Below are 23,423 nucleotides of genomic sequence, written 5' to 3' on the forward strand. Positions count from 1 at the left end.
CAGCGATAAGGTGGTTAGCAGATCTCTAGGTCGCTTTAACTGTCAGGACTTTTATTCATCCCAGAACCTGGTGCATTTATTTGGGCGTGGCAGGTCGCGGTCAGACACCGTTTCCACTGGGCTGCTGGTACAGAATAGTGTCAAAATAAATCTCGTTTTCTGAACGCGGTGTTCGCAATATAGTGATTGGAAATCAATAGCAAAATGTGAATGGTAGTCATCGCTTCCACTGCCTGCACATCTCCCCCCCCCCCCCCTCTGCACATCTCCCCCCCCCCCGCCATTTGCACTAGCGCAACCGCCAACGATCAGCCGGGGCCTGACCCCCGACCGCGGCGCTTGACCCCGTGACCCATTGCTTGGCCCGGTGACCCATTGTTTGACCCCGTGACCCAGCACCTGTTGCCCTGCCGCAGTCGTTCCTGCGCCGGAGGAAGTACCTGGTCCACTGCGCCTTCGAGGACGCCACCATGGTGTCGGAGGTGGGTGGGGGCCAGCTGAGAAGTCCAGCTGTGTCAAGCGTGGCACGCCGACCTGCTGCTCTCTCCTCCGCTCTGTCTCCCGCTTCGTCCCCCTCTCTGTGCTCTCTCTCCCCACGCAGTCCTTCATCTGCAGTGGTCACCGGCAGCCGGTGACCTCAGCCGGTGACCTCAGCCGGTGACCTCAGTCGGTGACCTCAGCCGCTGACCTGAAGAGCCGCTCTCGACAGCTGTTGGGTGTAGAAACCGAGCGGTTTTCGTTCATAGTTTGCTGGTTAGTTTTGCACGACGCATCGGGCGGTATTCCAGCGGCATACGTCATTTGCACATACTGACGCATTCATTGAGCCGTTTTGTAGTAGTGGCATACCATGCCATGTCGTGAGCCGTCTGTGTTGGCCGACCCTGAGCTGCTGGCCGGACCACCGGGCGCGGCTGACGTGTCTCCACCGCTCCGGTTTCAGGTAGACAAGCCGGTGGAGTTCGAAGTGTCCATGGGCAACTACGGCAACAAGTTTGAGGACTCGGTGATGCCCAGCCCCTCTTTCACGCAGCCCACCAACGCCGTGTTCGACGGTTGCATGTGAGTGCCGAGCGCGCGGGTGCCGGCGATGAATCTGCGCGCGGCGTCGCACTCCGTCTGCACACATCGCAGCACTCCGTCTGCACACATCGCCGGAGAGGAGCGGAGAGGACGACCGCTCGCTGCGCGTGCCGAGGTTGGCATCGACGCGCCCCGTCCGCCGGTCTGACTGGGCTGCGCTCGCCCTCAGGTACTACTTTTTGCCGTGGAGCGGCGCCAAGCCCTGCGTCACGGTCCACTGCCAATGGGAGGACATCTCGCACCGTCTGCACACGCTCAACATGCTACTGATGGTGGGTGCCGCGTGACGTAGGCTGCTGATGGTGGGCGGCGCGTGACGTAGGCTGCTGATGGTGGGCGGCGCGTGACGTAGGCTGCTGATGGTGGGCGGCGCGTGACGTAGGCTGCTGATGGTCGGTGTCACGTGACGTGGGCTGCTGATGGTCGGTGTCACGTGACGTGGGCTGCTGGTGGTGGGCGGGCGCGTGACGTAGGCTGCTGATGGTCGGTGGCGCGTGACGTGGGCTGCTGATGGTCGGTGTCACGTGACATACACTGCTGACGGTTGATATCACTTGGCGTAGGCTGCGCTTGGCCGATGGCGTGACCTGAACGCGCAGGGCACAAATCCTGCTGCCACGAGCGATGCTTGTGGTCACACAACCCAGCTTGGCGAAGATAGCGCTCACCACCCACGGGACCTTTGTTTCCGGCTAACTTGGGGTTCAGCAACGGACAGTGCGCGCCCGTTGTTGTCAGCTCCCGGCCTTCAAGCCGTCCGGTTATTGATGTCTAAATATACTCGCTTCGCCCGCTTGGTCCAGACGCAAATCACGCCGATGATTTCCGAGCCGATTCGTTTCTGTCACGATGTGTCGTTGTCCACGTCACCGTTGACTATGGACTTGGGTTAGCGAAGGTCTGGCGTTGTCAGTGGGTTAGCGAATGCCCGACTTTGTCAGTGAGAGTTATGCTGGACGACGCGGTGCAGAAAACGGCCTCCCGGTCTATAAATATGTCCTGCGCGTTGCTGATCTCCGGTGAATTGCACAGACTACTTCGCAGCCGGAGATTTCGGCGTTTGTCATGCGCTCGCTTGGCTACGTGTGGTGGTGGGGGGGGGGGGGGGGGGATGGGGGCTGATTGGAACCGGAAACCACCGGTCACAAACTGTCGTCCTGCGTAAGATGGTGTCCGGTGGTGTCGGATGTCCGGTGGTGTCGGATGTCCGGTGGTGACCATCGCTGGATGGTGACCGATGTCCGTTGGTGACCGATGTCCGGCGGTGACCGCTGTCCGGTAGTGACGGCTGTCCGGCGGTGACCGTTGTCCGGTAGTGACGGCTGTCCGGTAGTGACCGCTGTCCGGCGGCGACCGCTGTCCATTGGTGACCGCTGTCTGTCCGGCTCCCCAGACAGTGGAGACGCTGAAGCGGAGTTTGGCGGCACTCCGGACCAGCATCCAGGCGGCGAAGGGGGCCGAGGAGCTGGCCGCCGAGTTTGTCGGCGTCTGCGACCAGCTGCTCCGCAACTGCCGGTACCAGAGCGCGTGTCTGTCGTGTCGTGCCTCGTAATGACAAGCTGCTACGCAGTCGGGGGTGCGGTACCGCCTCCAGGGATGTCTTTGGCGATGCAGTTGTGTAGTGATGAGTTGAGGGGGGTGTGGGATGTCGGCGATATTGACGGTGGGTCTTGTGTTGACCCTCGTCTGTCCCACCGTCCACTGCCCGCCGTCCACTGTCCGTCCGCCGTCCACCGTTTGTTCACCGTCCACCGCTCGCCCATTGTCCTCTGTCCGCCCACCGTCCACCGCCCGCCCACCGTCCGTCCACCGTCAACCCTCCACCCTTTGTCTACCGTCCGCCCGCTGTCTACCATCCACCGTTTTTTCACCGTCCGTCCACCCATCGTCCACTGCCCGCCCACTGCCAACTGTCCACCGTCCACCGTCCACCGTTGGGATCGAGCGCCGGTGCTCAGACTGAGCCACCCGGTTACTTGGTGTCGCGCGCGGGCTCGTGCTGCTGCGGCGTCGCCCGGCTGCCCGGCCGACGGCCTGCCTCCTCCGCAGGATCCCGCTGCCGACGCCGGAGCCGCACGTGCAGTCCACCAACCTGCTGGACAACCTGCTGTTCGGCCAGAGGCGCGCCAAGCTGGACAACATCATCAAGGTCGGTTGTGGGCGTGAGGTGCCGAAGTCAACCTGCCGCTGTCGTGGGCGTTGATTTGGTTTGGACGGAAGCGCGTGATGACCGGCCTCTGCGGGTGACGAAACGGTCCGGACGATCGGAACGCTCTTCGGTCCCGATCCTCCCCCCCCCCTCCCTCCATCCTTTGGTCCGTATGTACCACTTGTATATGCGTCTGGTTTATGTGCTTGTTTCCTGGACTTTAAGTCTCTTGTACGTTTTACACGTCACTGCACTCCAACATAACATCGCTATATCGAGTGTCGAGTCGATAAAGTTAGGAGGTGAGACATGTGAAGAGGACAGCATTATGGGCATTTACACGGGGATACGTCAAAGGCAAACGTACAAAACACACCTAGCATACCCACACGCGCGTACACACATCTATTCATCAATAACATCTATAATATACATCAATAAACATAAATATACATCAATAAACATCAATAACATACATCAATAACATCATCATCAATATCACATCTATTCATCAATAACAACTAAATGGTTACTCACCAGAATTTACTTCTGCCGTCGTTTCGATAAAGGCATGTTGCTAAAATATCAACCCAACTATATCTCCATGGTTTTTCTGCGAGGAATAAGGCTATTACTACTGTTCTATAATGTGAATAATGTTTCTCGCACATGCACTGAACAACTTGCGTAATTATGTAGTTAACGCTTAAAAGGCGCGAGTGGCAAGGCGCGGGGTTCATTTCCCTTACATTTCTTTACCGCACTGCTCCCTTACATTTGCCTATAGTCCTAATGCCCACCTCTGGCGAAGGGGAGACCGTGCCGGGGCTGGGACCCGTCCCCAGGTCCTGTCTGTGCCTGCCTTCCCAGCGGCCGTGGCGCCGTCTGACCGCTGTCTGTCCGCCGTCGCAGGGGGTGCTGCAGCTGAGGGAAACGGCCACCGACCTGGAGGAGGCGGCCGATCAGCTGGAGGAGTACGGCGCGACTCTGCGCGACCTGGCCGTGGAGGTACGGCACGGGTGGTGTGACCTGGCGTGATGTGGGCTGACGGGATCTGACCTGACCATGATGTGACCGGCTGCGCCCGGTCTGACCTGGCGTTATGTGAGCTGACGGGATCTGACCTGACCATGATGTGACCAGCCTCGCCCGATCTGGCCTGATGTCACTTGGCCAAGTGCTCACGCCGCTCGCTCTCGCCCTCCTCTTTTCGCTGCTCACGCCGCTCTCCCGCCTCCCTTCCGCTGCTCACACCGTTTCTCTCTTGGTTTCTGTCGCTCACGCCAGTTTGTCTCTTCCTCCTCCTCTCTCTCTCTCTCTCTCTCTCTCTCTCTCTCTCTCTCTCTCTCTCTCTCTCCTCTCTCTCTCTCTCTCTCTCTCTCTCTCTCTCTCTCTCTCTCTCTCTCTCTCTCTCTCTCTCTCTCTCTCTCTCTCTCTCTCTCTCTCTCTCTCTCTCTGTCTCTGTCTCTGTCTCTGTCTCTGTCTCTGTCTCTGTCTCTGTCTCTGTCTCTGTCTCTGTCTCTGTCTCTGTCTCTGTCTCTGTCTCTGTCTCTGTCTCTGTCTCTGTCTCCGTCTCCGTCTCCGTCTCCGTCTCCGTCTCCGTCTCCGTCCCGTCCCGTCTCCGTCCTCCGTCTCCGTCTCCGTCTCCGTCTCACCGTCTCCGTCTCCGTCTCCGTCTCCGTCTCCGTCTCCGTCTCCGTCTCCGTCTCCGTCTCCGTCTCCGTCTCCGTCTCCGTCTCCGTCTCCGTCTCCGTCTCCGTCTCCGTCTCCGTCTCCGTCTCCGTCTCCGTCTCCGTCTCCGTCTCCGTCTCCGTCTCCGTCTCCGTCTCCGTCTCCGTCTCCGTCTCCGTCTCCGTCTCCGTCTCCGTCTCCGTCTCCGTCTCCGTCTCCGTCTCCGTCTCCGTCTCCGTCTCCGTCTCCGTCTCCGTCTCCGTCTCCGTCTCCGTCTCCGTCTCCGTCTCCGTCTCCGTCTCCGTCTCCGTCTCCGTCTCCGTCTCCGTCTCCGTCTCCGTCTCCGTCTCCGTCTCCGTCTCCGTCTCCGTCTCCGTCTCCGTCTCCGTCTCCGTCTCCGTCTCCGTCTCCGTCTCCGTCTCCGTCTCCGTCTCCGTCTCCGTCTCCGTCTCCGTCTCTGTCTCTGTCTCTGCCTCTGCCTCTGCCTCTGTCTCTCTCTCCTGCTGCTCACGCCACTCTCTTCCCTCCCGCAGCCGCAGAACTCGATGCCGGACATCATAATCTGGATGCTGAGCGGGAAGAAGCGTCTGGCGTACTGCCGCATCCCAGCGCACACCATCCTGTACGCCGGCGACGAGCGCCAGAGCGGCGCCGACTGCGGCCGCCTGCGGACTGTGCAGCTCAAGTTCCCAGGTGAGGCAGGGCAGGGGAGTGTGGAGTGGGAGTGGGAGTGGGAGTGGGAGTGGAGTGGAGTGGAGTGGAGGGGTTGGAACGGGAGTGGTGTGAAGTGGGAGGGGAGTGTAGAGTGGAGGGGTTGGAGCGGGGAGTGCTGTGAAGTGGGAGGGGACTGGAGTGGAGCGGAGTGGAGGGGTTGGAGCGGGGAGTGGTGTGAAGTGGGAGGGGAGTGGAGTGGATGGGCAGAGGGAGTGGGAGTAGAGTGGAGTTGCGAGTGTAGTCACCCGATACCGGGCCAGACTCCAGGTGAGGGGGAGGAAGAAGGGCGCTCCAGAGAGGAGCTACGCGCCTGGACATAGGGACAGGGTTCTAAGAAAGGAGCCGACTTCCATTTGAAATCAGGCCACAGGTGAGTGGAAGAGCTCCCCGAGGAGGAAGCGCACTTTCATTTTCAGTGCAATGTCTGAGCGGGTGGGTGACCAGCATCGGTGAGGTGCTACATGACGAGGCCGTTAGAGGAGCTACCAGACGAGACGAGGGCTCCTAAGGAATCAGGGCACCCCTCCCGGGTGTAATAGCATACTTATGGAGACATGTAGATACATGACCTGGTGGGAGGATTACGACAACTCGATCCAGGAGCGGTTAGGAGCGCATGTGCTGGAGTGCGTGATCTAACGGTAGGATGGAAGGTTTAATGGTACACGTGCTCGTACCTCCTGCTGTCTGTGTACATAACATATCTATCGCAGATATCGTACAGCTGCGTGTGTGCATACCCTCTTTATGGAGAGGTCATGACACGGCGGCGGGGCCGTCGTTCAGGCACCACTCAGATTGGAGGGCACCGAGAGTCACTCAGGCGCCAGGTCACTGCCCCGGTGCTGCGGTCGGCGTGGTATGACGCGGTGTGACGCATTATGACGCGGTATGGCGTAGTATGACACGGTATGACGCGGTATGACGCATTATGACGCGGTATGGCGCGGAATGACACGGTATGGCGCGGTATGGCGAGGAATGACGGAATGTGACGTGGTATGGCGCGTCATGACGCGGTATGGCGCAGTATGACACGGTATGGCGCGGTATGGCACAATATGATGCGGTATGGCGCGGCATGGCGCAGTGTGACCCTGTATGACCCGGCCTCCGTCCCGTCCCTGCCCGACAGGAGCGCGGCCTAACAAGCAGAAGATCCCGGCGCTGCTGCGTGTCCGCCTATGGCTGGGCAAGGAGCAGGAGTCGAAGGCCTGGATCGCCGGGCACCGTGACGCCGAGACGGTGGTGTACGCCGAGACGTACGAGAACCAGGTATGGGGCTGGCGGGGGACGGCGGGGGACGCAGGGGTACGAAGGACCAGGTACGGGGCAGGCGGGTACGGCGGGGGACGCAGGGGTACGAAGGATCAGGTACGGGGCAGGCGGAGTACGGCGATGGACACGGGCGCGAGAGGACCAGGTACGGGGCAGGTTGGGGACGGCGATGGACACAGACGGTTGAGGATCACGTGCGGGGACGGGGGAAGGACGGCGGTATGCACATAGGCGTATCAGGACTAGGAATGAAGATCGGAGAGATGCATTGGTGTACACAGAGTGTACGTACTGTAGTGTACAGAGGATCCCGTACGGGGACAGGGAGAAACACTAGTTTACAAAGAACGCATGAGGGCCAGTGCGGAGACAGAAGGTACAGTGGCGCACACAGAATACATGAGGACCTGGTGCGGGGACGGGAAGGTGCGGAGGTGTTCACAGGACGTACGGCAACCTGTTGCGGTACTGCGTCCCGGTTATGAGGACGCGGAGCTTAATGTCCAGGTTAAGATGGGCGCGGCGCCGTGTGACCAAGGTAACCGGCGCACCCTGAGGTCCAAATCGCCATCACCATCCTCAGCATCTCATCGTCCAGGTTCATATGACCGAACGATAAGAAATTGCAATCGCGCTGGATACCTTGTCATCCAGTCATACCATGCCAGTCATCGCAGAAATACCGGCGAAACCGCATGCATTGAAATTGCTATTTGGAAGATATTGGGACCGCCGAGGTATGTGCTCAGTTCAGTTGAATACTTTGAAGGCTGCGGCGTCCCTCACACCGCGCCTTTTGCAAGGCGTCCGCTGTAATAGCTCTGAAAGGTTTTGACCTTGCCATGGGTCTGGTAAGATGTGGCAAGCATACTGCTGCTCTCATTGATTACAGTGCATAGGGCATAGCCGTACCCCGTTGTAAGGGTAAGCCAAAATGTGTAATATGTCCGTTTTCGGCGTTTGCGGGGACTCAGTTGCTTTTTTAATTTCGGTGTTCGCCCATTCAGACAGAAATTAAACTCGGCGCACTTTTCAGCTGGCGTGACCTTTTCAGCTGGCGTGACCTTTAAAACTGCAGTCCAGTCGCCACTTTCCGCATTCGCCGGACTAAAGATATATGGCTGAGCCGCGAGATGGCCGTTATTATCGCCTCACATTCCGGCCGTCACTGACGGCGAAGCAATACCTGTGGACGAACTTAAGCAATGCGCCGCAAAAATCGGAGAGAGGTCGTGAGCCCCTTCCATTATGTGCTGGGCTGTTAGCTCTTACGTCAAATGGAAGTTCCGGCGGCTTTGCCGAACCAGAGGCGTGTGGTTTCGGTTGACGTAGTGGTCGCGTCTCACGATATGTTGGTCGATCGTGACGGTACATCACGCTCAGGTTATCCGCTACGTGATGCCATTATTGTGATGACGTCACATGATGTTTCACCGTGAGCACCGCCTGCGTTTCGTCCCCGTCCCCGTCCCCGCTTTTCGTTTCGTGCTGCCTCTTGGGTCACGCACCGTGTAGCATCACAAGTCACGTGCGTGATGTGACGTCATGATGACGTCGCCGGCCGGGTGTCGGCAGTCGAGCATCGCCGGCCACTGGGTGACCAAGGGCCCGACGATGACGCGGCCCAAGTGGTCCGACGCCGGCGGCGACATGCTGCTGCCGCGTGACGGCTTCATGCCGCCCGACGGCTGGCGGTTCGACGGAAACTGGTTCGTCGACCCCGAGCCCAGGTCAGTGACCGGTCGGCCTCCGGCAGTTGGTGTTAGGTCCGCGCGTCCGGACTCCGATTGGCCAAAAATGAACGTCGTAATTGGGGTCGACTCCACGCTGACACTAGGTGCGGTTGTAGGGTCACCTCTGACTCCGATTCCGCGGTCTTCGTTGGAGTCAACTCCACTTTGACTTGGCCCGATTTCGGCGGACTGTGGAGTCGACCCCGACCCATCATCAAAGCTGAGCACGAGTCTGCTCTTTAGTAGCTGGTGGGCTATTCAAACAGTTATGTGCAATTAATGCACGGGACTTGTGACATTGAAGTGGTCCTGGCGCATGGTCAGGCTATTATCGAGCGCCGCCTTCTATAGCAGCAAACTTCAAGGCTGCGACTTCAGGGCCGCGTTCTGAATTGGCAAAGTGCCTTCTTGAGTTGCTACCTGTGGCGTCGCAAGTTCTTACGTCATACACAAGCGGCCATCCTCCAAGCTGGGGAAAATGTTGTGACGCACCTGCCTCTGACGTCATATGTTGCAACTTATGGACAGCTGTTGGTAATGGGGACCGCGGCCCTGATGGTGGTGGCTGCCAGGCCGTCCCTGGCCTACGCAATTCATAGATATTGCACACATAAACAATAATTTATAACAGTTAAGAGGTACGTTATGAGATATTGTCATGACATGAAGTCCATCAGGATTGTTGGATGGATGGTTGTTTTTGCGCGTGATCGGTTGCCGGTCAACAAAATTGTGCAGTCAGACGCGTTTTCTTTTTTTCATTTTCTCTGGTGGACATTGCGACGGAAACAGAATATGCTCCTTGAAATTAATTGCTTGTGAGTGTGCTCCTGAAGTCCCATCAACAATTCAGAGAATGACGGATGTTTCAGAAGATCGCGCAATGAGAGTGGACGGTTGTCCCAAGACAAACGGCGTGTCAGTTGTGGGAATGGTGGTGTAGGGAAGAATGCATGCCCCTTTCACCCGTTGGGCCAGCCTGTTTAACATCGCTATCATAATAAGAAGCATAATAAGAAACATTCAGGTATAATAATTAGCCTCAGGTATCAGCCGTACCTTTTTGTGACCACCACACCACGGCCTGCGGTTGTGGCAAAAAAGAAATAAAAAGACGCGTGTGTTGGACATTATTATCTCAAGTGTTTGCTCTCCGTATCCTTTTGTATGTTTTTGTCGTCATCACGCGCGTGCTGTCTGATGATTGATTACGTCATACCGGGAATGGCTGCCGCCGTGCGCCGCCGTCATGGCCGCTCCTGGCTCTGTGATTGATGCTGCACACGCTGTCAACGGTCCGCCCGCCACTAGCCGCACATAACACACCCCGACGGCGCTGGGCGGCCAACCGGCCAGCCGGCTCTTACGCCATGTTATGGTCGTCTACTGCGCAGCCTGTTCTACGAGGCCGACGCCGGCCACTCCACGTACCTGGAGGACGTGTTCGAGAACGAGAACCGGCTGCCAGCTGGCAGCTGGATGCCGGCGCTCACGCAGTGGACGGACGTGCGCGGAGACCCGTCTCAGCAGCGGGACCAGATCGTGACGCCGCCCGGCTGGGAGTGGAACGACGCGTGGACGGTCAGATATTGATTTGTCTCGCGATGATGGTGTGTATTTGTCTCAGCAGTCCGACGGGGAGCGTACGTGACCGGCAAACAGATATCCTTGTCCTTGTTGTCCTTGTCATGCCGCACCTTGCCACAATGGACAAAGTATGCCGCTTCTGTAAAGCACACAGAGGCCTGCAAATTAAAAGAAGTTACGTCAGTTACGTTTTTCTGATCGTCTTGGTTTTGACCGCCACACGACAATGTAAGAAAAGTGACGGCACCCATTTTTTTATGAACGGTCGTTTTCAGCAGCGATCTGAGTAAAATATAAAAAAAACGAAGACAAAACCCCGCATTTCGGCTGTCATTTCACCACGACTGACATCCCACCTGGGTGTCCATCGGCAGGTGGACCTGAACCGCGCGGTGGACGAGGAGGCTGGAGTACTGCGTCGAGTCCACACTGGGAGGGTACGGGCCCGTGGAACAGCTGTACCACCTGTGCCGCCGCCGCCGCTGGGTCCGGCCGCCGTACCATGGTGGAGAAGGTCAAGGCTCAGGTGAGGCGGCTGTACTGATGAACCTCTGCTGGTTTGGCCTCAACAGACCCAGCAGATTGACCCAACAGCCTGCTAGGTCAGCTACTACATGTATGATTATGATAAGCATAACGCGAAGATACGCCACGAGAAAGGCATAGCGTCTTGAGGTGTTTCCCGACCTGTATTGAAATGGAGCTGGTCGAATGGACCTTTAGTAATCGCATTACGATGACGCCATGTGACTAGCGCACTCGTCGCGCCCCAAAGCCCAAATCATCATTGCCATTAACCGCATGGCGTGCACTGTTTACAGGTAAGTGTTAACGTCATGTGAAGTTTTGTATGTCAAGCTATAAGGTGTGCCTATATGCCGGCGTTAGGTATTGATTTCATCCGAACCTATCGAACGCGATTATTATTGCCTTAGTTGTGGGCTCTTGAATCTGTGTTGAACTGACACTGGATGGAGGAATGTACCTAAAGGTGGGTAGAATCTGTACGTCTCCCATCTAGTCCTCATTTGTTTGTTGTTCGTTTCTGGTCAACTGTGTTATTGGCTCCCTGGTTATTGTGGATGAGGCGCAGGATGCCTCTGTCCTCACTTCCACCATCTGATGGGATCTCCAAGCACATCCTCTCCGCGGGAATGCGCGAATGTCCCAGCCTTTCCGTGTGGATCACGTTGACTGAAGGCATGTGCCCGGCTGGCGTCATCCCCACGCCCCGGCACCGCTCCTCCTGTCCTTGCGCTCGTTCTGTCCTTGAGTGTCTCCTATCCGCGAGCTTCTGTCCCCGCGCTTCTCCCGTCCTCGGGCTTCTCTTCTCGCGCTCCTCCTGTCCTTACGCTCCTCCTGTCCTCGCGTCTCTCCTGTCCGCGAGCTCCTGCCCTCGCGCTTCTGTCCCCGCGCTCCTCCTGTCCTCGTGCTCCTCCTGTCCTCGTGTTCATCTGCCCGGCACCACCTGACCGTCGCCTGTGCCGCCGCTCTGCAGCAGACGGAGGCTGACAAGGAGGGCTGGGAGTACGCGCCGCTCTTCGGTCTGAAGTTCCACGCCCCGCGAGCGAAAGGTGAGCTCCGCTGACTATGTTTTCAAGCTGCGTGACGCAGACCACGTGCGTTTTAAGCGGAAAAGGTTACGCGTGGGAAGCTGGAGTGCTACAGAGGTGAAGAAGATTCGACGGTGGTAAGTACCTCTGCGTAATAGCATGCGTGGTGGGGTCCAAGGGATGCAGGAGGCCCGAGGGGAGGTAGGAGGGGAGGAGGCCCAAGGAAGGTGTCTCCTTCACGACCGTGTATACATAGGTGGTGGGTTCGAGTCTGGCGTTCATCGTAATTATTTCGTCGTCCCCGCAAGAAATGGCTTAGGAGACTGCGAAGCTAGCTGACCGTAGAGACGAATGTGTTAGATCCAAATATTGTTGTCATTTATTAGCCGGAAGTGTTCTGATGATGCGCTAGGTACGTCACAAACATAAGGTAGTCCGCAACCAATCTGTCGCACAAGATCCCATCGCATTGTGCGGCACGCGGTCGTGTCACATTGTGACCTGTCCCTTCAGCGGTGGCGACCTCTGGATGACCCCGTGACCCGGCCGTCCCCAGATGGACATGGTGCGCCGCCGCCGCTGGCACCGCAAGCTGGTGATGTCGACCCACAGTGTGCCCCAGCTGCCCATCTTCAGGCTGAAAGATCCCGACTCGGAAGGTAGCAAAAGTGACGTATCGTAGCGCTTCGCGCCTGAAGCCGGCTTTGGGACGGAACGGCTCTGCACACTCACCGCTGCTGCTCACCCCACCTCATCTCACCTCACCTCACCTGGCCTGGCCTGACCTGGTCTGGCCTGACCTGGCCTGGCCTGACCTGACCTGCGTGGACGGCATGAAGCGGCCAGCACGGCAGCATGATCTGGTGATCTGGCCGGCGTGAGGCTGGCAGTGACGGCATGGAGACGTGAGAGGAGAGCCTCTGGACCCGCTGTCGGTGGCTGACGTTTAACGTCACTACGTGGTAATGGTCGCTGGGGCTCAGGGGCTGGTTTGATTTTGAGGCTATTCACGGATTATTTCGTTTAGTTTGGTTCATTGTTCAACTCTACTTTTTCATTTATTATCATTATTGTCCGGACCTTGGTTGGACATGATTCTGGTGCTGAGTCGTCATGAGCTCGACCTGGGTTTGGTAAGGACCTGGCCTCGTGTGAGCTCGAGTCCTCGGGTCAGTATGAACCCGGTTTCCGGTCATTTTAAAACCTGGCCTCGGGCATCGACCTGACTTCGGGTCGGTATCGGCCTGGCCTCCGGTCGGTACCGGCTTGACTTCGGGTTGGTATCGGCCTGACCTCGACATTGGCCTGACCTCGGGTCAGTATCGATCTGACCTCGGGTCGGTATCGGCCTGACCTCAGGTCGGTACTGGCTTGACTTCGGATTGGTATCGACCTGACCTCGGGTCGGTATCGATCTGACCTCGGGTCGGTATCGATCTGACCTCGGGTCGGTATCGGCCTGACTTCGGGTCGATACCGGCTTGACTTCGGGTTGGTATCGACCTGACCTCGGGTCGGTATCGGCATGACCTCTGGTCGGCATCGGCCTGACCTCGGGTCAGCATCGGCCCGACCTCTGGTCGGCATGGGCCCTGACCTCGGGTCGGTATGGACCTGACCTCGGGTCGGTATCGGCCTGACCTCGGGTCGGTATGAACCTGACCTGGGGTCGGTATCGGCCTGATCTCGGGTCGCTATCGACCTGACCTCGGGCATCGACCTGACGCCAGCTCGTTCTGACCGCCACCGGCACACATGCCTTGCTGCCCCCAGTCACTCAGCTCTATGCCGATAGCTTGAATGTTTACTGATTCGCCCCAGCGCTCTGCCAGCGCACGCCGTGAGGATAACACGGGTGGCGGTGGCCGGTTAATCAGTCTTCACTTTGCATGGCGGTGGGCTCAGTTTTTTCCTGCTGCAACACTAAGGCATGGGTGTGGACCTAACGACATTTTGAACGAGTGAGTTTGTACCGCTGCTGATAACATCACAGCTTGAACGCAATGCATGTTCAGCTTGGCCTTGTGCCTTTGCACGAGATGTGCATCATTGGACAATTTGTAGGATGAACCACGGTTACACAAGCTCAGCATTGTTGGAAATTAATGTGCTGGGAATGTCTTTCACCAGTTTTTAATGTCCTGAAACCATGACAGCCACGTTGCCGAAATGAAGTACGCGGCGTCGTTCATGCACCATTCTCACCAACGCCACGGCTCACACCGATTACACCGGCGGCCCTCTTAGGCCGTCGTCCTGTGTGGCGTCTGTATGACCTCTATATGACCTCTGCGTGACCTTTGTGTGACCTGTGACCGGGCTGGCTGGCAGTTGTCCACCTCAGCTGTCCCAAGATGTACCTGGTGCACACTATGGAGCAGCAGTACCAGCTGCGCGCCTACATCTACCAGGCGCGCGACCTGCTGGCCGGAGACAAGACGGGCTTCTCCGGTAGGTGGCGGTCTGCTCGGCCGCAGCGCCGCCGCCCGCTAACGCCGCTCGGGCGGGGTTCGGTGGCCGGCGGCGTGCTGGTGACAGGCTGCACACAGGGCCGTACAAGACGCGTCTGTGTCGTTTTGTGTGCTGTTTATTGGCGGTTGTGGGCATGAAGCGGGACATAATGTGACAAGTAGATTGGCGCCGGAGGGTAAAATCGGCCCCCCCAATGGTGCGCCCGTCCTGATGCGTGTATGAAACGCGGCGCGGAATGCGTTAGTGGCTGAAATCTGAAGGTTAAGAATAAACCATGCACGTTGATTGTGACGTCATTAGCGTGACCGCCACCTGCACGTCTGCGTCAGATGTTCCAATGACGTGACATGCCAGTGTCGAAGTCGCGCGAAACGCCCGTAACATATGACCAGCCCCGGTCTTGCGATACTAGAGCACGCTAGGTCGGGCCGGTCTGGCCTTGTCTCGTCACGCATCGCCCCCGTTCCACTGCACCTGACCGACGGTGGCGCCGCTCTTCCCGCAGATCCGTACGCCTGCGTCAGCTTCCTGAACTTCTCGCAGCGGACGGAGCGGGGTCGGGCCACCCTGTGCCCCACCTGGGACCAGACGCTGCTGTACGACGACCTCACCATCCACGGCGACCCCATGTTCATCCTGGAGCAGCCGCCGCAGGTCATCATCGAGGTGTTCGACCACGACACCTACGTGAGTGGAGCGCGCCGCCAGGAGCCGGCAGAGGGGTTAGTGTGTTGGGCTCGCACGTACGGAGGCCGAGTTCGGGTCCCGGTGGTGCTGCGCCCCGGAGCGATAATAGGGGCGGTGCAGGCGCACGACGCCCCGTAAAAGGGGCGTGATGACTGCTTCTTGTCGCGTCTCGTGTCGCGTTCTCTTTAAACAGACAAGAACACGTCGTTGGGCCTGGTTATCGAGCGGAGACTTTGTCGTGGGGCGTAAGGAGGGGGAGTGTGCCAGCAGCAAGAGGTGGCTGTGGCAATGCCCTTTTTTGGGGGGGGGGGGGTCCAAATTTGGCGTTAATCAGGAGAAGTTCTGCCTGGATGGTTGCAGCCAAGGAGACAGCCGCCCATAGGCCCGAACCGTGATGATCATTGATTTGATCCGATGACCATTACCGTGATGATCAGCTTCCCGGCGTTGTGATTGGTTGGTGGGTGGGTGACGAGCGGAAGACGCTCATTATCGCCGCCTACCTTTGAAACCCCGACCTGGTGTGCGCTTACGGGACTGTCCCCGGGGACGTTGTCTTGAGGGTTTATCATCCCCTCATTGTGACTCAATTTTCCCCTCGCTCTCGAGTGTGCCAATTACGTGCACGACCTAGTTTGGGGTAGTTTGTACTCGATAGGCAGTATATGATTTTGCTGCACGAGGTAATAGTTGGTGTCAGTTTTCTCCACCGTAGTTTCCGTGAAATTTGTGGTGCTGTTTAGCGGATCTCGGCCAGCCCCTCTCCGTGTGACCTTACCCCTCCACTCACCAGTGTGACCTTGCCGACCTACTAGTCTGTCCCTACTATTCTGGTGCGGTGGCATAGGGAATATTTGGTCGTATTCCTCTCCCTGGCCCCGCCCCTGACCGGACGTGACCTGACCCTGCCCCTGACCTGGCGTGACCTGACCCGCTCCTGACCCGGCGTGACCTGACCCCACCCCTGACCCGGCGTGACCTGACCCCGCCCCTGACCTGGCGTGACCTGACCCGCTCCTGACCCGGCGTGACCTGACCCCACCCCTGACCCGGCGTGACCGGACCCCGCCCCTGACCGGACGTGACCTGACCCCGCCTCCTGACCTGGCGTGACCTGACCCCCACCCCTGACCTGGCGTGACCTGACCCGCTCCTGACCCGGCGTGACCTGACCCCACCCCTGACCTGGCGTGACCTGACCCGCTCCTGACCCCGGCGTGACCTGGCCCCACCCCTGACCCGGCGTGACCGGACCCCGCCCCTGACCGGACGTGACCTGACCCCGCCTCCTGACCTGGCGTGACCTGACCCCACCCCTGACCTGGCGTGGCCTGACCCGCTCCTGACCCGGCGTGACCTGACCCTACCCCTGACCCGGCGTGACCTGACCCCACCCCTGGCCTGGCGTGACCTGACCCCGCCCCCTGACCGGGTGCGCAGGGCGAGCCCGAGTTCCTGGGCCGGGCCGTAGCCACGCCCACCGTCCACCTGGACCCGAGCAAGGCCCACCCACCGCCGCTGCAGTGGTTCAAGTTCAGCAAGGGCGACAACGACAGCGCAGGTCAGTACCGGCCGACGGCGCGCCGAGCCTGACCTGACCTGACCTGATCTGACCTGACTTCATCTCACCTGCAGGTCCGGTGTTTGAGGCACGGGTGGTGCTTCTTAACACGATGGAGGACGCTGGAACCATCTTCCCATGCGCATTTGTAGCTGCATGACGCGTTGCATTTTGTCGCGGTATTCGCGCATTGCACGGGAACTTGCGCCTCTATGTCGTTTGCACTAAACTTGAGAATGTCGCGGTACATTTTGTCGTGTTGTACACGATCATGACAGCAGGCATGGCATTAACCGGCGTATTATCGGTTGTCAACTTCACGTAGTTGCTATGTTGTGTCGGATACATTTTTTATTGTGTTATTGTCGATGTCAGGGTCGTTATGATCTACGCTTTCATTTTTGGTCGCAGCTAGTTTTTTAACGATGTTTCAAGCGGTACCTTTCACCTGAAGCGGACCAAATAGATTTGGGTGGTTCGGCCGCCCTGTCCTGCCACGGGTGGTGGGGCCACCGCGTGCTGTCCAACGTTAGCACAGTGTAAGCCGAGGAAGTAAATTAATCTTCCACTCGCCGCATACGCTGCTGAGCGGTTGAAATCGCCAGATGACGAATAAAATCCAGAATCTCATAAAGATAATCTCATCGCTTGACTTCGCTTTAACTCAAGGATAATCTCATTTCAAACGCAGTTATCTGTGGGGAGCGTTGGTGAGCTGTTCCAAAGCACGCAACAGAAGCCGTCCTCGATGCGGGCTCTGCCGGTGTCGCCCCGTCGGCACGGGGGACGGGCTCGTAGCGAGCAGCTGGAGCAGCTCCGTTGTCTGGGTGCTGTTCCGACGCCGCTGGCTGGGCGGCCTGGCCGCTGCGCTGGCTGGGGACGGGCGGCCCGCATGTGACCGGCCATCGTGTGCGCGTAGCCTCCGGCTGGGGACGAGAGCGGGCGTATCTGAAGCCCTCGGAGCGGGGCGAGCTCTCCGACAGGCCCTACCACGGTCAGTGTGACGTCAGGCTGACGTCACGGACAGGCCGGCCGGACGGCGCGGCAGCTTCTGGTTGGTGCCGTTCGTGGCGTCTGACGTCGTTTTGGTTTGTGCTTTTGTTTTGACGTTGCCTTTGTTCTGTCGGCTTCGTTACGTCGAGATGAGTGGATGTGACGTGTTTTCTTCATACCTTCGCATGGCCGGCTGCGGACCTGCTTCCCCTGTTTTCGTGTGAAACTTACCTCGGCTAGCCTTCGTTGTTTTCTATCATCGTTGCGGCTTGAGTCGTCGGTGCCTTGGATCGGTTTGGGGCGTTCCGTGCCCACAATTTTGGTGGAAAGTAACGCCGAAATGATGCGCTTCAAAGATGACGTGTTATCTGGTCTGGTGGCGACACATGCGAAACGATGGCGTGCAGCACGTTTGTAACCGTCGCCTCCAGTTCAGCTCTGTCAATCATTCTCCAACAAGACGCCTACTGTTTGAAATAAACGACCGTAGAGATTCGTGCTCAGCGAAGTGTGTGTGACCCCAAACCGCGCGCTTGCCGTGTGTCATTAATTGACTGCGTAGGTTAAAGAGTCTCCGTAATCTGTCTTGTGATTCCCTAACACGCGGAATTATCGTTGTCTGCTATCTGCCCGTGAATCGTTGCCAACGAGCTTGTCACGAGCGCCATGTGATATCACTGTTGATCCCCTGTAAGATGGGGTATGCTTTCTTACGTAATATCCTACGTGATTGATTTATATATATATATATATATATATATATATATATATATATATATATATATATATATATATATATGTATTTGATTTAATACGTATAAGTTATCTCATGTTATAATTTAATTTAATACGTAATTATAATTTCCTACGTGATATCGTCCACGGCGGTGGGTTCATTGTCATTCCTTTCGCCGCAATCTCCACGGCGGGTGTGGGTCCTCTCGGTCTCTCAGTCCAGTAAGTTGTCCGCGGGTTCCCGCGGATGGAAAGCGCTTTGCTCTGATTCGTTATTGTCACGTGCCGTCCGCAGGCTTCTCAACTGCGCACTGTCTGTGTTTGCTTTCTGGGTTACGGTGTGTCGTGCCTCTATTATGTTAAGCGGCAGTTTTTTTCTCGAGAGTTGGCGGTCTTAATGAACAATTTACAGATACGCAAACAGTAATGATTATATTAGATAATATAATGTATAATTTTGGTATTGACATAATGATCAATATAGCAATTCATAAGTATATATATATATATATATATATATATATATATATACACGTGCACCTGGGGCCGTTGAGGTCGTACGGCAATGTAGCTGCCCCTAGTGCCCTAGGGTTCCGATTAAGCCCTTATCCGCGACGCAGGCGGTGGTGGTTGAAAGCTGCCCCTGCCCCAGGTGGCCACGTAGTCCCCCCTCGCATGTCATTGATTTCAAACCCAGATTGCATGTCGTCGCCTATCGTTGCTGTAGGCGAGCTGGTAAGGCCGCCTCTGAGACGTAGATCACCCCCATGCTTCTGTTCTCGTGTCAGGCTGCCGTGTGCCCCTGTGGCCGCCCCAGGTCCAGAAGAGCCCCGCCCCACAGCGGGTGTGTCTCGTCCTCACGTCTGCCGTCCTCGTGACCCGACCTGACCTGCGCGTGACCCGGTGACCCGCGCGTGACCGGCCGGCCGGTTGTCGCAGGCGAGCTGCTGGCCTCGTTCGAGCTCTACTGCAAGGTGTCGGAGCTGCCGTTCCTGCCGGCCGACGAAGAAGGGTGGCACGCTGTACTACTTGCCCAGCGGCATACGGCCCGTGCTGCAGCGTACCCGCCGTGGAGGTGGGAGGAGGGCCGCGCCCGCCCGCCTGTCCGCCTGTCCGCCTGTCCGTCCGCCTGGTCGCTCGCTGCTCGCTGGCTTTCTTTCGCTCTGCCCCGTCCCGACCCAAGTCACGTAGGGCCGTGCCGGGGATGGGGAGGGTTAATGGTTTGTGGTTTGTGGTTTGTGGTTTGTGGTTTGTGGGGCGGAGGGGAGAGGAAGGCAGGCCTAGATGTTTTGGTCGCGGAGTTTTCGGTTGTAGTGGCGTCGTTACGAGGGAAACAGTGTAAATGATCTTGGCATCTACGCCTCTTCATGCCTCTGTCTTACTCTATGTCTCTATCTGTTTTGTGCCCTTTGCCTGTTGACATGTACTCCCCTATTTTAATGCATCCGAATGCGTCATGTGGTCTGCTGTATATAGCGTGATCGCGTGAATTAGGATTGCCCGACACCAGCTGTCCTTTCTCGTTGGGAGATGCAGACTGAGAGGGTATTGCATGTGAATTTCTCGTTCTCAGATACGCTTTCTGACGGTGAGAAACCCAGAGCTTGTGCGATAGTAGCGTTGCGTTCGTTCGCCGGCATGGAAACCTTCCGTGAGAAGCAAGGGGTGTGTAAATTATTCCATATATGAACAGCCCCTCCCCTGCCTCTCATTCTACCGCTCTGGTAACCGGTGGAGAGCGTCCCTGGTGGACACCTTACACAGTAACAAGCGCTCCCCCCCCGCCTCTCGACTGCTGCACCAGCCAGTGGAGAACGTCCTGGTGGTAATCACTTCCCCGTACCTTTCTCACGTTTTCCAGGTCATGTGGTGATATGCAGCAGGCTTTTAAGATGTTTTTCCAACTGCGCTGGCTTCTGACTGTTGCCACCAGACCTTGCTTCGGCATGTGCGGCGCAGAACAATTCGCGTCCTCCGGCGACACGGTCGGGGTGGTCCATCGGCCCCTGTGCCGCCGCGGCAAACTGACCCTTCTGCCCTGCCCGACCCGCCGGGGACTTCTCACCAGCCGACGCTGTGCCGCCCGCAGATCCTGTGCTGGGGGCGTGCGCAACATGAGGTCGTTCGAGCTGCGCTCCGTGCGCAACCCGGCCATCGAGTTCGAGTGCGCCGGCAAGGTGGTGACGTCAGAGGTCATGGGCGACGTCAAGCAGCATCCCAACTTCGCCGACCCGTTCCTCTTCATGGAGATCGTGAGTGGGGCCTGCCGCCCAAAGGGGGGGGGGGGGGAGATCAGATTTTCGCACGCAGTCGGTCGGCCGCGCTTGTGGTGGAGGCTCGCGGGTTGCGACGATGGATGGACCGCGAAAACTGAACTGGTGACGGGATGTCCGGGACCGAATGTATGTCATAATTATACCTACGTGCTTTTACGTGGTATCTGTATACGTGGTATTAAAATACTTACGTGCTTATTGCGTAGGTATTTATGACGAGGTATTTCGTCGTGCTTGTACGAGTATTTTTTCGGTAGGTACGCTGAGCGATGCTCTGATTTGTGATAACGGAAAGCGCGCCCGACCGAACGAGGTTCGTCTCAAACCTGTGAAGTCGTCTGCTCGTGCCGCTGATGCGGCTGCCCGCTGCCGTAAGATGCTGCCGAAGGAGCCGCTGTACATGCCGCCGCTGAACATCAAGGTGCGGGACCACCGCAGCTTCGGCTCGCGGCCCGTGGTGGGCACGCACGTGATCCGCTCCCTGCACGAGTACAGCATCGAGCCGCTGATGAACGTCAAGTGAGTGGCCGCCTCCCTCAACCCCCTCCGGTGAATGGCGCGGGTGGCTGGCGCGGAGTGTGGGTAATGGAAGCAGGCGAGCCGCTGATGACGTCAAGTGAGTGGCCGCCTCCCTCCACCCCCTCCCGGTGAATGCCGCGGGTGGCTGGCGCGGAGTGTGGGTAGTGGAAGCAGGCGAGCCGCTGATGAACGTCAAGTGAGTGGTCGCCTCCCTCCACCCTACCCCGATGAGCGCCGCGAGCGGCCGGCGCGGGGTGTGAGGGATGGGAGTTGGCGCGCGGCGTGAGGTGTGGGATGAGGGCGATTACCAAGTGTGGGTGCTGGTATGAAATGTAAGTATCGATGCCGAGTGCCAAGGGCCGGTGTGCAGGTCGTAAGTGCTGCCGTAAGCTGTCAGCTGTTTTGCGGACTGGCGAGCTCTGTTGGGGAGCATGAGGACTGGCGCAGGGCGTGGGCATCGACTTGGAATGTGAATCCTAGCGTGAGACATGGCCACGGATGTGCTGATGAGTACCGGGGACGCCGGGAGGGCTCCGTGCGTCGGTTATGCCGCTCCGGACGCGAGCGCCGGGTTTAGCCGCAGTCGCCGGTACGTGGTGTGCAGTATGTCAATGTTCTGCCACTTGGGTCCGCAGGAATTTCGGATTTTTGTGCCATTTTTACCCCCGGTTTGGGGTTCCCTGTCTGTCGTCCTCTCTCCTGGCTCACAATCGACCAATCAGCACCGATCCGGCTGGCGGTCGACCCAGCATCCAAGCGCCTCGGGCTTGACGGACGCAGGTCAGATGTCAGGTTTCGTGGGTCAAAAGGTAGCAAATTGCGTCCGTAGGCCTCTGGAGAGCCAGAATTCTGGCAGCATAATGTATGTCCGCATCCTGCACACCCTACTGAACGTATTTTGAAAGGCAGGAAGCGCTGTGGCGGCCGGCGGCCGATGTGACCCGGCTGCCGATGTGACCTGGTCGATGTGACCCGGTCGACGGCGGCGATGTTGACCTGGTCGATGTGACCCGGCTGCTGGCGGCCGATGTGACCCGGTCGCTGGCGGTCGATGTGACCTGGTCGATGTGACCCGGTCGCCGGCGGCCGATGTGACCTGGTCGATGTGACCCGGTCGCCGGCGGCCGATGTGACCTGGTCGATGTGACCCGGTCGCCGGCGGCCGATGTGTCCCGGTCGATGTGACCCGGTCGCTGGTGGCCGATGTGACCCGGTCGCCTGCAGCCGATGTGACCTGGTCGATGTGAACCCGGCTGCTGGCGGCCGATGTGACCTGGTCGCCGGCGGCCGATGTGACTTGGTCTCTGGCGGCCGATGTGACCCGGTCGCCGGTGGCCGATGTGACCCAGTCGCCTGCAGCCGATGTGACCTGGTCGATGTGACCGGCTGCTGTCGGCTGATGTGACCCGGTCGCCGTCGGCCGATGTGACCCGGTCGCCGGTGGCCGCAGGTCGAAGCCAGTCCGCCGCCAGTCGACCGTGCACCGGCAGTCGACGATGACGAGGCAGTCGACCGTCATCGACATAGATCCAGCCATCCCGGAGGGCAGCCCGGCCGGCGGCGGCGGCGACGAGCAGGTTACTGTGTCCGTGCAGGATGTGTGGCCCGCTGCCCGCCTGAGGACCGCCTCCCAACGCCCCGCCTCCTAACGCCCGCCTCCCAACGCCCCGCCTCCCGGTGACCGCCTCATGGAGACCGCCTCCCGAAGACCGCCTCCCGACGTCCGCCTCCCAACGCCCGCCTCCCAACGCCGCCTCCCGGTGACCGCCTCATGGAGACCGCCTCCCGAAGACCGCCCTCCCCGTCACCGCCTCCCGGTGACCGCCTCCCGACGTCCGCCTCCCAAAGACCGCCTCCCGACGCCCGCCTCCCAACGTTCGACTCGGCCTAAAGACGCCCGGTGAATCAACCGCCGCCGTCTGCTGTGACTAATTCCGCTGTTTCCCGTTGTTTCTCTCCCGTCCGTGTTAGTTTGCAGGCGGGAAATGCGTGCTGTTCACCGCCTGTGTTAGTGCTTGTGTGATACCCCGCGTGTGTGCGTGTGCGTGCGGTCACTCCAGCCGCCCAGGCTAGCGCGCTGGCACTGCGTGCTCGCTGCTTGCTGTCGCTAGCGTGCTGCCAGCCAGCGCTGTGTTTTGGCCCGCGTGAGCTCCGCCTCAGATGTGCGCCGTTTTGCTGTAAACGCCCCGCTGACGGACCGTGGTACCGTGGCATACTGGGTAGGTATGAACCTGAATGTGCCGGTTGAGACTGCGTCAACAGTAGGCGTGGCATGCAGGTGGTCTGGCGGAAGCTCGCTCTCACACAGTCGCGTCAGTGTTCGTACTGTTCTGGAGCGCGCGTCCGGCACCGGGGCGGCTTCGATCGCCGCTCGGCGTGCTGAAGCCGCGGGTCACACTTCTGTGCGTCTTC

The 23,423-nt window shown here is 58.5% G+C and overlaps 2 protein-coding genes across 2 annotated transcripts in view; both read left to right on the top strand.

Annotated features, from left to right (window-relative positions):
* The window catches only part of LOC119104745 (myoferlin), a 32,104-nt gene extending 19,803 nt beyond the window's left edge, over positions 1-12,301 (top strand). The window contains exons 13-25 of the mRNA XM_037228464.1: positions 417-482; positions 944-1,062; positions 1,253-1,355; positions 2,477-2,598; positions 3,133-3,232; positions 4,145-4,240; positions 5,437-5,596; positions 6,753-6,892; positions 8,471-8,625; positions 10,023-10,209; positions 10,590-10,652; positions 11,714-11,789; positions 12,282-12,301. Coding sequence (XP_037084359.1) covers positions 417-482; positions 944-1,062; positions 1,253-1,355; positions 2,477-2,598; positions 3,133-3,232; positions 4,145-4,240; positions 5,437-5,596; positions 6,753-6,892; positions 8,471-8,625; positions 10,023-10,209; positions 10,590-10,652; positions 11,714-11,789; positions 12,282-12,301 — 1,407 coding nt within the window. The remainder of the gene's footprint in view (positions 1-416; positions 483-943; positions 1,063-1,252; positions 1,356-2,476; positions 2,599-3,132; positions 3,233-4,144; positions 4,241-5,436; positions 5,597-6,752; positions 6,893-8,470; positions 8,626-10,022; positions 10,210-10,589; positions 10,653-11,713; positions 11,790-12,281) is intronic.
* LOC119104746 (dysferlin-like) lies at positions 10,717-22,660 on the top strand. Its single transcript, XM_037228465.1, has 11 exons — positions 10,717-10,741; positions 11,714-11,789; positions 12,325-12,427; positions 14,100-14,219; positions 14,746-14,927; positions 16,368-16,488; positions 17,408-17,482; positions 19,156-19,228; positions 20,306-20,468; positions 20,869-21,011; positions 22,462-22,660. The coding sequence occupies exons 3-11, from the start codon at positions 12,325-12,327 to the stop codon at positions 22,658-22,660; spliced, it is 1,179 nt and encodes a 392-aa protein (XP_037084360.1). The 5' UTR covers positions 10,717-10,741; positions 11,714-11,789.
* Positions 22,661-23,423: the final 763 nt, after the last annotated feature.

Source organism: Pollicipes pollicipes, unplaced genomic scaffold, assembly GCF_011947565.3.
Source record: "Pollicipes pollicipes isolate AB1234 unplaced genomic scaffold, Ppol_2.1 Scaffold_6052;HRSCAF=7182_pilon_pilon_pilon, whole genome shotgun sequence".
NCBI lineage: Eukaryota > Metazoa > Arthropoda > Thecostraca > Pollicipedomorpha > Pollicipedidae > Pollicipes > Pollicipes pollicipes.